Source organism: Lepisosteus platostomus, chromosome 21 (genome assembly GCF_059453375.1).
Source record: "Lepisosteus platostomus isolate fLepPlt1 chromosome 21, fLepPlt1.hap1, whole genome shotgun sequence".
NCBI classification, from domain to species: domain Eukaryota; kingdom Metazoa; phylum Chordata; class Actinopteri; order Semionotiformes; family Lepisosteidae; genus Lepisosteus; species Lepisosteus platostomus.
This window is the reverse complement of record NC_142631.1, coordinates 18084277-18098553: the sequence shown is the minus strand read 5'-3', so window position 1 is coordinate 18098553 and position 14277 is coordinate 18084277. Positions and strand designations below refer to the sequence as shown.

At 39.8% G+C, this 14277-nt stretch overlaps 2 protein-coding genes across 2 annotated transcripts in view; one reads left to right on the top strand and one right to left on the bottom strand.

Annotated features, from left to right (window-relative positions):
- lamc3 (laminin, gamma 3) overlaps window positions 1-4723 on the top strand; it is a 76459-nt gene extending 71736 nt beyond the window's left edge. The window contains exons 25-28 of the mRNA XM_088615305.1: window positions 153-355; window positions 1921-2067; window positions 2525-2624; window positions 3203-4723. Of these exons, the coding sequence (XP_088471431.1) occupies window positions 153-355; window positions 1921-2067; window positions 2525-2624; window positions 3203-3465 (713 nt within the window). The 3' untranslated portion in view covers window positions 3466-4723. The remainder of the gene's footprint in view (window positions 1-152; window positions 356-1920; window positions 2068-2524; window positions 2625-3202) is intronic.
- Window positions 4724-5241: 518 nt separating this feature from the next.
- Window positions 5242-10159, bottom strand: LOC148644171 (uncharacterized). Its single transcript, XM_088615315.1, has 6 exons — window positions 9916-10159; window positions 8921-9067; window positions 8412-8477; window positions 7808-8017; window positions 7549-7692; window positions 5242-5934 (listed from the first exon to the last, which is right to left on the bottom strand). Exons 1-6 carry the CDS (start codon window positions 10006-10008, stop codon window positions 5776-5778), a joined length of 819 nt encoding a protein of 272 aa, XP_088471441.1. The 5' UTR covers window positions 10009-10159; the 3' UTR covers window positions 5242-5775.
- Between the last annotated feature and the right edge of the window lie 4118 nt (window positions 10160-14277).

Here is a 14277-nt window from a genome sequence, read left to right as displayed (position 1 = left end):
TGTTGTTATTACTGTTACAAGATACTAGGAAAACACAGATAGTTGATACTGATGCATCATGAATACTGTTTTATTCTCATGGCTTTATCAAGAAACTGATTCTCCCTTTTGAGTTCAGGGAAACTAGTCTAATCCCGATTTTTTCTGCGAAGTGATGAAGAAGTCCTGGCCTCGAAAGACTGCTCAGACTAAAGCATCGATGAAGAAGGCAAAAATAGTAAAAGAAAAGATATTGGAAGATTCTAAGAAAAAAACAAAACAGGGAGAGAGGATGCTAAGATATGCTGTGGACAACTCTACACTGGCAAATTCCACAGCCAGGGAGGCACAGGGTATTGCCAGTGAAGCTTCAAAGGTGAGCTAAAACCCCTCTGTGATACAGACCTCCAGAGCCACATTCTGTCTGGAATGTTCTCCCCTTAAACATTTTGTTACATCTCTGCTGCAGAACATAGCAGGTCTTAAATTGCAGCCAGCCCCCTTGGCATTAAAATGTAAACAATCAATTTAATTTTCTCTCTTTAATAAATTAAGCTTTTTATTATCTAAATGTTAAAAAAGCAGTTAGTCTGGTTTCATTTCACATTTCTTGTATTTCTGCTTTATACCAATTGAATTTGGAAACACCACTCATCTTTCACAGTGCAGAGCTCTGGTCACACAAGAGGAGAATGATGAGGGTCAGACATGCTCCTCTGACCTGCCCACACGCTGAGCTATTCTCACTTTGACATGGTACAAGCTCCGCAGTGATGTACAGCTGATTCAGTGCTGATTGGAGGAGAGGCGCCTCCACCACTGCCATCACATCACATAGCCTGCAGGGGGCGCTGTTTCACCTGGCCACCCGATCTCACCTCCCTGCTGTGCTGCTCTGCTCTTAGGGGAATTTCAGGACTGGAATGCTCATTACTATTTACATCATGCTTTTTGGAGAGGTGTTAGAAAGCGCTGAGTGATTAATACATAAAACTGAAGAATTAGCTACAAGAGCGTGTTAATTAATTAGCCTTTACAGAGAAGAATTGAAAGAAACTGGTTCACCTGGAAGTACCCAAAGGGGAATTCATGGTGTGTAGCTGTGTTTTCAGGTTTCATTTGTAATTAAAATCACAATCTTACCTTGATTGCTTAATGAGAATAACCTGATAGCTAATGCACAAGAAAAACAATGCATTAACACTCCCTTGACAGATCAGCTGTCAACTAGTAAACCTCCTCTGCACAGTCAAATCATTATACTGTAGACAGTTAAAGAACCAAGGACCTTGAACCATTTGTTAGTCTTTATTATAAGATAAACCAGAACAGGATTGTTTTTCCACTGCTGTGGTTGTGTTAGTGGTTTCATACACACAACAAATATATACAGTGCATATGCTTGCTGTTGCTGACAAGGTACTGACCCCCCTCTGGTTCATGTTAAATGCAACGAGTGCATACTGAACTGGAGTTATCTGGTCTCAGGTGGGATATTTTGTCTTTGTAGCTGAAAGAGCCAAGACAGCATTCCTACAGATGGGGAGCTCAGCTGCTGGGGAGTTATTCTCTGTACAATTCTGCAAAGCGCTTCCTTGATCATTACAGACACGGCTACGCTCGTGCACAATGTACGTGGAGTTCATATCAGTGTGAAACCCTGAGCACATTTTTTAGACTGCGATGTGCAGAGCGCCAAAATAAACAGATCGTAACAATCATTCATCAACAAGTGGAGGAATTCCTGCAAGGTGGTACTCCTCTGTATTGTACAGCCTTGCTTTTGTCTTCTCCCTAGACAGACACTGTTGCTTAAAAGAGACCTGAACCCAATGGCAAGGAAGTGCAGGCCATTTTATATCTATATTGTATATTTTCACCAGCAGATATATACATTTTTATATTGATTTTCACACCTTTTTTAATACTTTCTCAATCCAGGTTGCAAAGGATACTCTCTCCCAAACCAGAAAAGCCAAAAATGAATCACTTCTATTGAACTCTACAGTTGATGCGGTACTTCACGAGCTGGCAGACCAGGAGGGCAGAACCACACAGCTGAAGAGAGAGATAGGGGAAATGGAAGAGGTAATCATGACTGCTAAATTGCTGCCGTCATTCCAACACTTGGTATTTCAAAAAACATTTTCACACTCCATTGATCAGGAGCAGATGTATGCTAAGATGCCTGCAAGGTAATAGGCTTGATACTGAAAACAGATATGCCGTGCTGCTCATAAGTAATGAAGAATCAGGTACAGCACTTCTTTTAAGAATGCGTAATGAGGGCATTGCCACTCGTATCATCAGGTCCTCCATACTGCCATCTACTGGATTTATTCTGCAATAACTCACTGAAAAATTGTAACCATTTAGATAGAATGCTCTTCATCCAGGAATGTGAAGAAATAATAACACAACCTTTGAAGTGTGAAGTTTAGGTTCTGATTACGCTTTTGATGATTACTCAGAAGGGCTCACCAAATCGGTAGCAATACAGGAATTTAACTAAGTTCCTGACATCTGTTTTCTGAACTCTCCTCAGATAGCAGACACAGTGGATGGTATGAAGGAGAATATTCAAACTGCAAAGCATGCCCTAGAGAGTTACTCACTGATGTTGACTGAGCTTCTTCAGGAGATAGGTAAGAACCATTTAGATCTTTTTACTTAGCAATAGAGATTCTGGGGTCCTAACTCAGTCCTAAATCCCTTTCGTGCCTTTGCTACTTGGAAATATTGAGAATGTAGTGAAATACATTAAGGCCTCAATATGAAAAAACATCAATTTACAGTAAATGAAAGTAAAGTGAAGCATTTTCAATACATACTATATGGATATAGTATATGGCTCACATATAAGAAAAAATGTTTCCACTAATGAAGTACAAATTTATAAAATATTAAAGAACAGTTAAATTCTAAGTATTTCACAGCCTACTGGCACATGTAGCAAGAGAATACAGTTTCAGTGGTGTTAAGCAAACTGACTGCAAGATGGGGCACATGGTGCTATGCAGATTAAATTCCTTTCTGGTAGTGACAGGGATAGACTGGTGCCCATTTAAGCATGTGTATGAACAGAAGCAAGCTGGTCAACAGTACACTGGCACTGCTGCTGTCCCCTTTAAAGAACTGCTGATCGCAGTCACCAGTTCCTTTCATTTTCATCTCCGTTTCGCAACTTTCTTTAAAAAAACTTTGTTGTTTTCCTGGTAAACAGACGAAGACAAGGCAAATGAAAGGTTTGACAGCCTATTGAATGAAACCCGCTCCCAGCTGGGCATCCTGAGACGGGGCCTGGAGAGCACGAGTTTGGATCTGAAAATACAGGGGCTTCGCGCCGCGGCCCAGGAGCAGGAATCCCAGCTGGAGGAAGTCCGCAAGAACATCGAAGACATTCTGGAGGAGAAAAGGGGTTTAGAGGACATTATCCTCAATCTGCCAGAGGGGTGCACGGACAGGCCAAAGACTGGAGATCTGTGAGCTGAAGCAGGCTGAGCACTTTTTCCAAGAGCAAGAACTGATGGCTAAACAGCACATTGGAAGAGCTCTCCACAACAGCACCTGGAACACGACACTTTTCAGTGCTTCACCTCTTTTGTCTTGTAACTGAAACAGATCTGCAGCACAGGCCTGTATTCACTGCAGTTTCCTTCACACCCACGCAAGGCGGGAGGCTCACACACATACGGCAGCATCCTTTCAATACCAGCGCTTCAATCCTGCTCCAATTCTTTGAAGAAGAAAAAGGACCGAACGCGAGAATTTAAAAGTTTTTATTGATCGCCTTTGTATGTGTTCTCCATCTCTGGGATGACATATTGAAGGAATGCTTGATGTAAAAAGAATTGTATTGATTTCCTTATCTTACCTTTTATAGTATTCCTCACCGAGTCTTTAAAGTTTGATGCACATAAGTTAGACGGACTTCAAAACAGCTCCAACAAACTACAATTATACTAGTGTGATGTCTGATATTCAGCAGTACCTTATCTAGAGTCCTCATTAAGAACTTAACTCATTTTCTTCAGCATATTTTAATTAAAGAGCAGCTCTTTTGTGCTCTTTCACAGCACTGCTACTCAGCCTGGTTTTTCTTTTGTTCTTTTCAGTTCTCAACCTCATACATTGTGTTATCAGATGTAAAATGATGCCAGTTCTGTGCAGAACAGTCAATGAAATGTAATGGAAGAGTAACTGCTGACTAATGGACTTATGTTTTTTTGCCATTCCTTTGCTAGATACATTTCTGTGGCAAGGTTAAAATTGCCCACAGTTGACACATTCTTAAGTTCCCCAGAAATTAATTCCAGGCTGATCCTCAGTTAATGAAGTTTTACTCATGGTTATTGGGTCAAAAGGCTAATCTTAAACTTAGCATGGAACACTCAAGAAATACGTGGCAGAAATAAAAATAATGAAAAGGAGCATTCTCATGACTTGCAAAGCTCATTACGGAATGAAAAAAAGACTAGTTTTTGGGGGGTTTTGATTAGAGAAACGTTATTTCTTTCTTTGACACAGATGAGATTAAATCAGAGCTATCACGTATTACAGCTTGGTGTTGGGTGGGTGACTGTGTCTCTGTGTTTCACCAACAGGAATGTGACTAAACTTACCATGCAAGTAGAGTGTATTTTACAGTGCTGTCCCCATTAGCAGGGCTATATTATTAAGACAGGAAAAATATCCACTGGAAATAATAAGAAAATAATAAAGTAATTTTGGCTGAACAGCTAAATTGATGTTCCCAGCTTGTTTCATCAGTCTTTTGAAACTGTGTGTAGAAATGTGACATATTACAGTATATCTCTATTTTCTCCTGGAAACTTCAGAAACTGATATAGAATTATTACAATGAAAATGTAAAGGATGATGTAATGAGGTGTCTGAGGTAGGAAAAGTAGCTGTATTGCTGAAATATGGTTTATTACCCACATTTATGCAAAGAACTATATATCAATGTTTTATGAATAGAGGTTTAACTTTCATTCCCTTTCATCTCAAAGATTACCGAGAAGGAAGGTAACATTAATTACGTGAAAAAATACACATTTCATTGAATTATTCTATGTACAGTATTTAAAATCCTTCTTTAAACATGAAATTGTTGGCATGCGAAAGCAGAAAGGAACACAGTAATGGAAGATTGCAGCTGTAGGAATGAGATCGGCTGGATAGCAGGTCAACACAACACATTAGCTAGATGTTTCAAAGCAGATCTCTGCCTATGCTAACCAGGGAAGAAGCTAATCAAGGGGATTTTCAGTGCTGTTTATTTTGTAATCCATCTTATTAATTTTTATTCCCTGAATCCTGTCCAATAACAAGCATTCTTTTTAGCCAAGGGTGAATGTCTGTCTGCTCCTGTTTTTGTCTAAGCATCTGCTTTCAATACTGCATGTCAGTTTACATTTTTGTCTACTCTGTTTACACAGTATAAAGATCTGATTAAAAGAAGTACTGGGTGCTTAGAAACATATGTGATAGATTCAGACAACTGCATCATGAAAGCTGTATTGTGGAGCAATGACAATTATTATAGATGCTTACAGAATTATGGAGAACTATTTCTCCTGGGACAAAGTCAGTACTCATCAGAGGGAAACTACATTCCAGGTGTCCACTGGAAAATGGATTCTAGACATCAGAGAGAGAAATGTGTATATATTATCCCACTTGCACGAGTACTGACTTTCTCTTCCCCCCTGTGTACAGTTTTTACAATGCATTGCTCTTTAAAGCCACCTATCTTCACAACCATCCTGTATATTAGTCTCTGTGCATGCCAGTTTAGTCTTCCTTCTCAGACTCTTTGGAGGTGAAGTATCCCAGAACAGAATTCCCAGTCCAAAGACTGGCTCCCACCATTCCAAACCAAATGTGTGCTTTCGTCCAGGCGGACGTGGTTGTCTGGGTATAAACCATGAAGAGGAGCAAAACCAGAGTTCCCTAGAAACAAAGGAGGAACGTACGATATGATAAGTAACATCCCGAGATGTCTGGTCAAAGATGGTATAAAAATCTATTATTCTGATTAGTTAGGAGTAGTAGCAGTATTGTACCTTACACGTAAAAGGTTATATCATTAGTAAAAGTGAAAAATATGACAATCCTTCCACACATTTTCGGGGTCGCATGGGAGCCGGAGCCTATCCAAGCAAGTGCCAGGCGCAAGATGGGGTACACCCTGATGATATGCCAGTCCATCACAGAGCACACACAGACACAAGCACCCACACACACTCACACCAGGGCCAGTTTTCCAGAAACCAGTTAACCTCCCAGCATATCTTTGGACTGTGGGAGAAAACCAGAGCACCAAGGGAAACCCATACAAACATGGGAAGACCATACAGACTCCACACAGACAGCACCCCAGGAATCGAACCCAGCGCTGCAAGGCTGCACTGCTAGGCCCTGAGCCACCCACATGCATTATTATGATCTTATGACAACAGGAAGGTCAGTCAATCAAAGCTCACTGTTTTCTTCTTACATTACAGGGTGGAGCTGAGTTCTGGAACCCAACCTCGTGTCTTTAAAACATATTCCATGCTTTTAGAATTCAGTGCAGAAAAAAAAAGTGTTTTCTAACACGATGTGCAAAATCTGCTTTTTAACAAGTTGCCTACTCTGCCTCTCACTTTCGTCTTGTTGAACTGCGTTATAAATAACTCAGTCCGATACTTCAGAATTGAGTCATTCGGCGACACAGCCTATACAGTGGAACCTGGGTTTGAATTTACTCATGGGTATCTATAAGTACCTGAGCTTTGCAGCCCAAAAGAATGTTAATCAAGCTGAACCAGAAAACCAGCTCCTTGGTATGGGAACTGTAATGCCCCAGAATACTGGACTGCAGTGTAAGAGACTCTTTCAATCCTGCGAGCCCATTCACACAAATGCCAGAGGTTAAATTCCTTCAACCTGTCCTCTGTGTATTTAAAAGAGTTAACAGGAAGGAAATATACAGTACACTCAGGTAGAAAAAATGCTTGTTTTTTTATATATTAGACTAAACCAAAAATGGAAGGTAGTCAGAGCTTCTAAGCAACACACAAAAAGTAATTAAAATTGCAAGGCACCACTCCTGACAGATTCAATTTCCTTTGTCAGAAGGTTATTTAAACATATGAAGACACGCGGTGCTTTCTCAGATGACATGATATTCAGGGAAATATTTCTTTTTTTTCACACAACAAAATTCTTGTTAGCTTTTTTTTTTTAATTTAACAAATCTGCGTGCACAAGATCATGAACACATTCTTCCTGGGAGGAAAAACACATTTGGCTTTTCTATTAACCCATTATTGTTCCAGCACATCCAAGGAATAGACAAAATCAAATGTGCAGAGACTGCACCCATTTCCTGCGCTGATCCAAATAAATAAAGAAAGCCTGTAATTGTATATAAAAGTGTCTGCACACAACGGAAAAAATATTTACAACAATTTAAAATATCAAATAGTCAAGTAGGTAGTTTTCACAGTTAAAGAAATTTAGGATATGTGCTTATAACACAGTTATCCACAGAATTGCACAAAATATCTTTTTTTTACATACCACAGTCCGGCCCACGAACACAGAGGTCTTGTCCTTGTCGCTCCTGAAGCCCAGCGCGGTTAAGGACACAAAGCTGTCTCCTACCATCATGGCACCAAACGCTCGGGTCAAGTGAAGGTGAAGCTCATCTTCAGGGCCACTGGTCTGGACAAGCAGAGAGCGTTGTGATGGGCCTGGTCACTCACACCATCTCACACAAAAAAAAACTTTCAAAGGCTTTTGCAGATGAACAGGGCGGCGTGGGTTGAAGAGACTTTACCTGGAAGCCGAGAAGCCAGTCAGGATAGGCCAGCCACAGCAGGCCGAACACAAAGGTAGCGAGAAAATCCACTTGCAGGAACAGGAAGCCATGGTCGCCAAAGGACTTACTCAGGTCCAGCAAGCCCTTCACCTGACTCCTGCCGAGAAGCAGGTGAGCCGCGCTCCCCAGGATAAAGAAACAGTACACCGCGATGTCCAGCAGGGGGGGCTGCGAGAGTTCCCCGAAGGGGAAAAAACAAACGTTTATTTGCCATTTTCAAAGTGGCTGACATTAAATTGGTGGCAAAGTTTAAATCTTAAAATGAGTATGATCTCATGCTTTTAATGCTTCTTTGTAACGCATAAGATGAACCTACGGAACTAAATAAAGCTTCTTGTCATTGTTCAAGACTTCCAGAGCTCGAGTCCCTCACAGTGTGATCGCTCAACACGGAGCCGTCCTGAAGCGTGAAATGAAAACAGGTGTCTAATGCAATTTCCGACTTCTTGTCTCAGTCCTAAACATTAAAGAACTGTATTTTATTCCAGTAATAAGCTAACACTAACACATCAGCCTCTCCTGACTCTAATAATAAAAATGATGCCACTGAAATATAACATACCTGGTCTCCAAATACTCTGGCTGTAAAATTTCCATAGCAGACATTCAGTAAAAGAGCGAGGAATGCCTAAAGTTGAAAGTGTTAAAGCAGAGGTTTAGAAAAATACTCAAGCGGAAATTATGCAAATAACTGCAGTATGTTTGTAAGAAGATAAGATACATTTTTTTAGAAATGTGTCTCTAACTTAAATCTACAGTTAACATCAGTCGATTATTCTGTCTTTAATTATCAAAGCTGCTGCAAGAGGAAAAAAGCCGTTACAATTAAATCTTATACAAGAGTGAAAACCTGCATCTTCTAAATCTGCACTTCGTTGTGCAATACGACGCGAGACCAATAAGGGCAAGCCCAGATAAGCAAAAACACAACCCTCGAGTGATTTAATTATATTCTGGACACGGGGGTCTGCAGAACGTGCCTTAGTCCAATAAGATATTGCTTGATTTCAAAGTTCTGTGTTGTGTTTTGTTGTGTTTTTCCACCTCCCACACAGCACACACTGTACGTACAATGAGCCTGGAGGCGGAGTGGGAGGCCAGTGCCAACGGGTCCCTGCTTCTTCGGAAGAGCAGCAGCTTGAGGTAACTGGCCAGCCACACACAGCCCAGCGACCTGGTCATGTGATAGTGTACGCCGTCCGCACGGTGGGGTACTCCCTGCAAAGGAAAAGGGGGGAAAGTATATGTAGTGCAATTAACATCACAAGAACCCAGAATTAATGAGTCTCACAACGCTTAAAAGAGCTAGAGCGTGAACTATTTCACTGCACGTCGCTATGTATAAAAGCATTAGTCGCATTAATTAGTAATAATTACTAACCAACAAAAACCAAACCGCAGGTGGTAACGATTAAGTTTAAACTAAAAGGGTGGGAGACTGTGTGCTGTTAAGCACTGTAAGGTGCAAATATTTGGCTCTTTAATTCCCTGTGTTCAGAGAAACGCGCAAAGAGCTATTCAACATTGATTCTGTGTACTGTAAAACCTACAGTATGCAAGGTCCTTATTATGATTCAAAGAAGTTAAAGATTAGCAACAGCACAGATTCGAAACGGATGCTGTGATTCCACGTCCTGGTTTAAATATTATTATTGAAGCTTTCAGCAGCCCGCGGAGAAAACTTGCTAAAAGAATTTGCTGAGAAACTTCATTATCATGTTTACTTTTACAAAATTGTCGTTGACTCGCACCTTCAAGCAGAAAGTTCTCTAGCTATTATTCTGCTACAGCACATTTATGTGCATTTTATTGTATTTGAAGGAATAGATACGGATTGTGCACCTCGTTCTGCATAACGTCGTAAAACATTATACAATATTTCATATAATTCACATATGCATGTGAATTTTAGTATATCAGTACTACTACGGATATAATTGTCTGCAGGCAAGTACACAAAATCCTTGCACAAAGGTACAGTGCTTGAAATGCCTTTACTCTTTTCTCATTGTTCACTCCGATTTTACAAGAGTTGTAAAAGTAAGTACAGAATATGTTATATTTACCTGGAAATCAAAAACTTTCTGTGGAAAAAACAAATATGCAGTACTGAGGACAAAACCTCCAGCAAGCTCAGCAGAAATCAACGTGGTTTCCATGTTTCTGAAATAATCGTGGAGGACTGTAAGCTATCACACTCCTATGTCCCCTGTACTGTTTATATACTGTACAGTATATTCCACAAACGTCACACGTAGCAAACTATTCGTTATACAAGTTGGTTGTATAACCATTACTGCACCTTTTCAAGTAATACACAGGGAAACCCGATATGTGCACTTTCTTTCTACCAATCGGAGTTTGGAAACTTGGTCCCATTTGCTTAACTGTTGTCTTGTGTAACCCATTCATTACACGATTTGAAGTTTTTTTTTGTATTTCCAGTAACTCCGTAGATACATATAGGCTAAATATAATAGAAATATGTATAGTATATGCGAATAAAAAAACAGTACAGTTACGTTTCTTTCGACTTGATTTTACCCTGTTATAAAAGATTTCTTCAACTGTTTAAACCTTGCTTAGCTTTGAAAACCCGATTTGTTTTTTAACATTTGTAATTGGCTTCCTCAGAAACCTATAGGTTGTATATCTACTGTAGCATTTGTTATTTGTATGTACATTGATATATTATATTTTGCTTTTGATTATAGTTGAATGGAATTTTCCATTGTTTAAAAATGAATAGATGTTTTATTCCACATGAAAGTATACCAAAACAAAAATATAAATTTAATCATGAACAGACATACACGGATAGGCTAGTGTCTCAAAAGCTATAGAACTTGCACTGACACATTTTGGAATTGGCTATAATTGGATATGTTTCTTCATTAAGAATTTCATCAATTGAACAGGAATTGTATTAACAAACCAAAATACACTAGTGAATACCATGTGGATGTGCTTTTAAAACCTTAAACAGGAGGCACTTCTTTATGCAAAGGGTTGTGGGAGTTTGGAACAAGCTGCCCTGCCATTCAGGAAACAAAAAGCTGAAGGAGAATCTTTCAAGCAAGGGCAGGAGGAGATCCTCAAACTATCAGACGAGTAGATGGACTGTAGATGGACTGACCCCTTCTGATTTATAGCCATTCATATGTCCTTCCTCTCAATTCCACTGTCATACAGATCTCTTATGAGATAACCGGAACAAAAATAAGATGTGAAAATGAAATAGGCAACCCAACAGGTGATAAGGAATGTGATTAAGGTAAAGGAGAAATGTTTGATAAGTTAGGGACCATCACTAATTAGAAAACTCAAGACTCACTGTTTGAAACCCCGTTCTGCATCATTTTCTGCACAGAGGTCACCCGGCAAGTGATTTCAGCTCCAGATCTATGTCCACCATGTCAAAGGAGATGTCTCCAGAGGACATGGCATGACGGGTTCAATTCAATTCAACTTATTTTTATATAGCACCTTTCACAACAAGGGTGCCCCAAGGCACTTAACAACGCAAGTGACAACATACATGTTGTGAATACAGAATAGAATACAGAATACAGAACAGAAAAGACTAGAAGACAACGGAGGAGAGGAACCAAAAACTTCTTAGCAAGGAGAAAAAATACCACTGAGGGCCAAGGTCAACTGGTCAATTATACAATTAAAAAAAAGGAAAAAAATAAAGGAAAAAATGATGGATTGAGGTAAGAGATGCATTTTAAAAAGCCTTTGCTCAGTAAGGAAAAGTCAGAGCTCCTAGAATGAGAACTAAACCATAAATTAATGGATCAAAGGAGCATAGTGGGTGGGACTAGAGAAACAATGGGTGTTTTTCCCCTGGTCGCGCACGTGCAGAGACATGAGGAAAAAGCACAGGTCATATTTATGCAAGAACAATATCATTCCATTCTTCTGCATTATGAAATTAATTGAAAGGTCTCTTTTTTCAAAACAGTACAGCCAGGCTCAAACTCAATGCACTGTCAGCGAGAGGACAAACAGGTCCTGCAACTGTAATGGAATGGTCTCGGCAGGTGGGTGAAAACAGGAATTTTGAGGTCTGTGCAGGAAGTAGGGGGTTTAACTGAAGTACAGAATGCACATGCACACAGTAGAGGCACATGTATGAGCTGCCAGAGAAAGAATGAAGGGGTACTGAGAGACCCAGACAGACAGCAGAGACAAGTATCTCTGGGTGTCAAGACATTAGCCAGAGAGGGTCAGAGATCAGGTCAGGCAAGCTAGGAGATTAGTAAATATGGGCCTCACCCCCTTACCTATCTTAGAAAAAAACAATAGCTATAGCAGGATCTCAGGTAAACAAGAATTACATATACGAAGCAGAAATCTTGTATGCTTAAAAAAAACCCTCAGGTTTGGAGGCAGTTTGCTAGTAGTAATCGCTCCAGGTGAAGCTTGGTGAGTGAAAGTCAGCCGCTCTGTCTCTGTAACAGTTGTGGGAATAGAAATGCAGATTTTTCACATTCCTGTATCTTCAGAGTATCTTCACCACTACAATCTACAGGACATCCGTAGAGTTTCTTCCACAGATCGGAGTCTTTCTGCTCTCAAAGAAAACAGGCCACCAGTGATGATCGATTCCTTTCCACCAAGGGTCAGTCTGTCCCACTGTCCCCGAGTCTCTTCCGACCCGGTACAGACCACTGAAGAGTGAAATAAATCCTTCAAATTCCATTTATGAGATTTCTTTCATGATTTTTGACAGTGTTTGAAAGTAAATTAAAGGAAATTGGTCAGTAACAGTTAATGTTTCTAAACTGTTTCATGCGTTTGTTCCTTGTGTAACTTTGGTAAGTAAAAAAGTTGCCACACACATATAAGGCTACCCAAATAGAACAGTCTTAAATGTCAATTATAAAGGACTAAAAGTTCTCTAATATTTCAAAGACTACAAATTAATTAAATGAAAACCTTTAAAAAATGTATTTAACTAAATTAATCTGCTTGACTAAAATGAGACTAAAACCAAACCATTTATAGTTGACTAAAATTAAAAGTAATGTCAGTCAAATTTTATTTAACTAGAGTAAATCAAACATGTGTGACTAAAAAGCAGCTATGAATAAATGAAACAATGACTAAATTAACAAAGGCACATGGTGTTTCCTGCGTATATTTATAGTGATGTGTGTAAACAGTACATGTACTGTATGAATATATATATACAGTATATACATTAATTATAAATGGTTGAATTCATTAGCTTCTATGTAACCAAAGCTGGATGAATGCTTCTACAGAGTTCCTCAATGAACATCTGACCTTGCTGTCCTTATACAGTTTACAGTTTACACCTGCAAACATATTGATGCCTCATCTTACAGAGGGCCTTCTTCTAGAATTAGATAATTATGGGTGCCTTGGGATCCAGTTCAGTCTTTGTTTGCACCAGTAATGATCCCCTCTTTCTCACGAAGGGTCTGTCTGTCCCACTGTGGCTCAAGTCTCTTCATTTTTAAAACAGCTTGCCTGCAATGAAGCAACAGTCCCTTTCATTAGTGCTCTGTCTTGAATTTTAATCCTGGATGCCTCAGCCCTGGTCCTGGAGGAGTCCTGTGTCCCCTGGTTTTCCGATCCACTGAGCTTTTAATCAATCAGGCTAATTGATCCTTAGCTGAAGGCTTTTTTCATGTATTAAGAATCTGGATAGTATAACCAATTTCTGTGTTGCACGTCAATTATCTGCAGCACACAGAATCTCATTTTTACGTGAGTGTTTGGGTATAGTTGCACCCATCTGTTTGTGTTCATTCATGATTGGTCACCTAAGGGACCAGTTAATAGGCAAGCCAAAGAGAGAATGAATACAGATGTATTTGCAGCAACATATCTATCTCTTTTTGAGAGAAACACAAGGATCAAGCAGCAGGATGTTCAATTCCACAGCACAGCTAGCCTCGATGATTCAGATCTCAGCTGGAATAAAACACAGAAGACACAGGGGGACTCAGAACAAGGCTAGAAACCAGCAATCTTATCTATTACATTATTTTTCCTTATCTTCATTGTATGGAGGTGAGGTAAGGTGATGACACTACTCTCTTAGGACTCATCACATACAAGAATGAAGCAGCTGAATTAGTTGGGCAGTGTTACCTAAATAACCTGAAACTAAATATCAGTAAAACAAAAGAATTGTGATGGACTTTAGGGAAAGCAAAGGAGCACTCTCACCACTGTCCATCAACGGTCACGCTGTAGAGGTGGACAGTTTAAGTTCCTGGGCACCACCCTTTCCAGAACTCTAAAATGGGAGGTCAACGCATCCACTGTGGTCAAGAAAGCTCACCAGAGGCTGTTGTTTTTGCACGGCTTATTGGTATTTTATCTGGACTCTTTTGTCCATTTTAGATTTTAACTGGAATATTTGCATTGTATGAGCTCGCCAAACCAAA

What these genes read in the sequence shown, in the direction of transcription:
- LOC148644171 (XM_088615315.1), bottom strand. Translation starts at nt 10,008, where the DNA reads ATGGAAACCACGTTGATTTCTGCTGAGCTTGCTGGAGGTTTTGTCCTC. An exon ending in CCAGAGTATTTGGAGACCAG is followed by an intron (nt 8,018 to 8,411) that starts GTATGTTATATT and finishes GAACTCTCGCAG; the next exon opens with CCCCCCCTGCTGGACATCGC. An exon ending in ACTGGCTTCTCGGCTTCCAG is followed by an intron (nt 7,693 to 7,807) that starts GTAAAGTCTCTT and finishes CTGCTTGTCCAG; the next exon opens with ACCAGTGGCCCTGAAGATGA.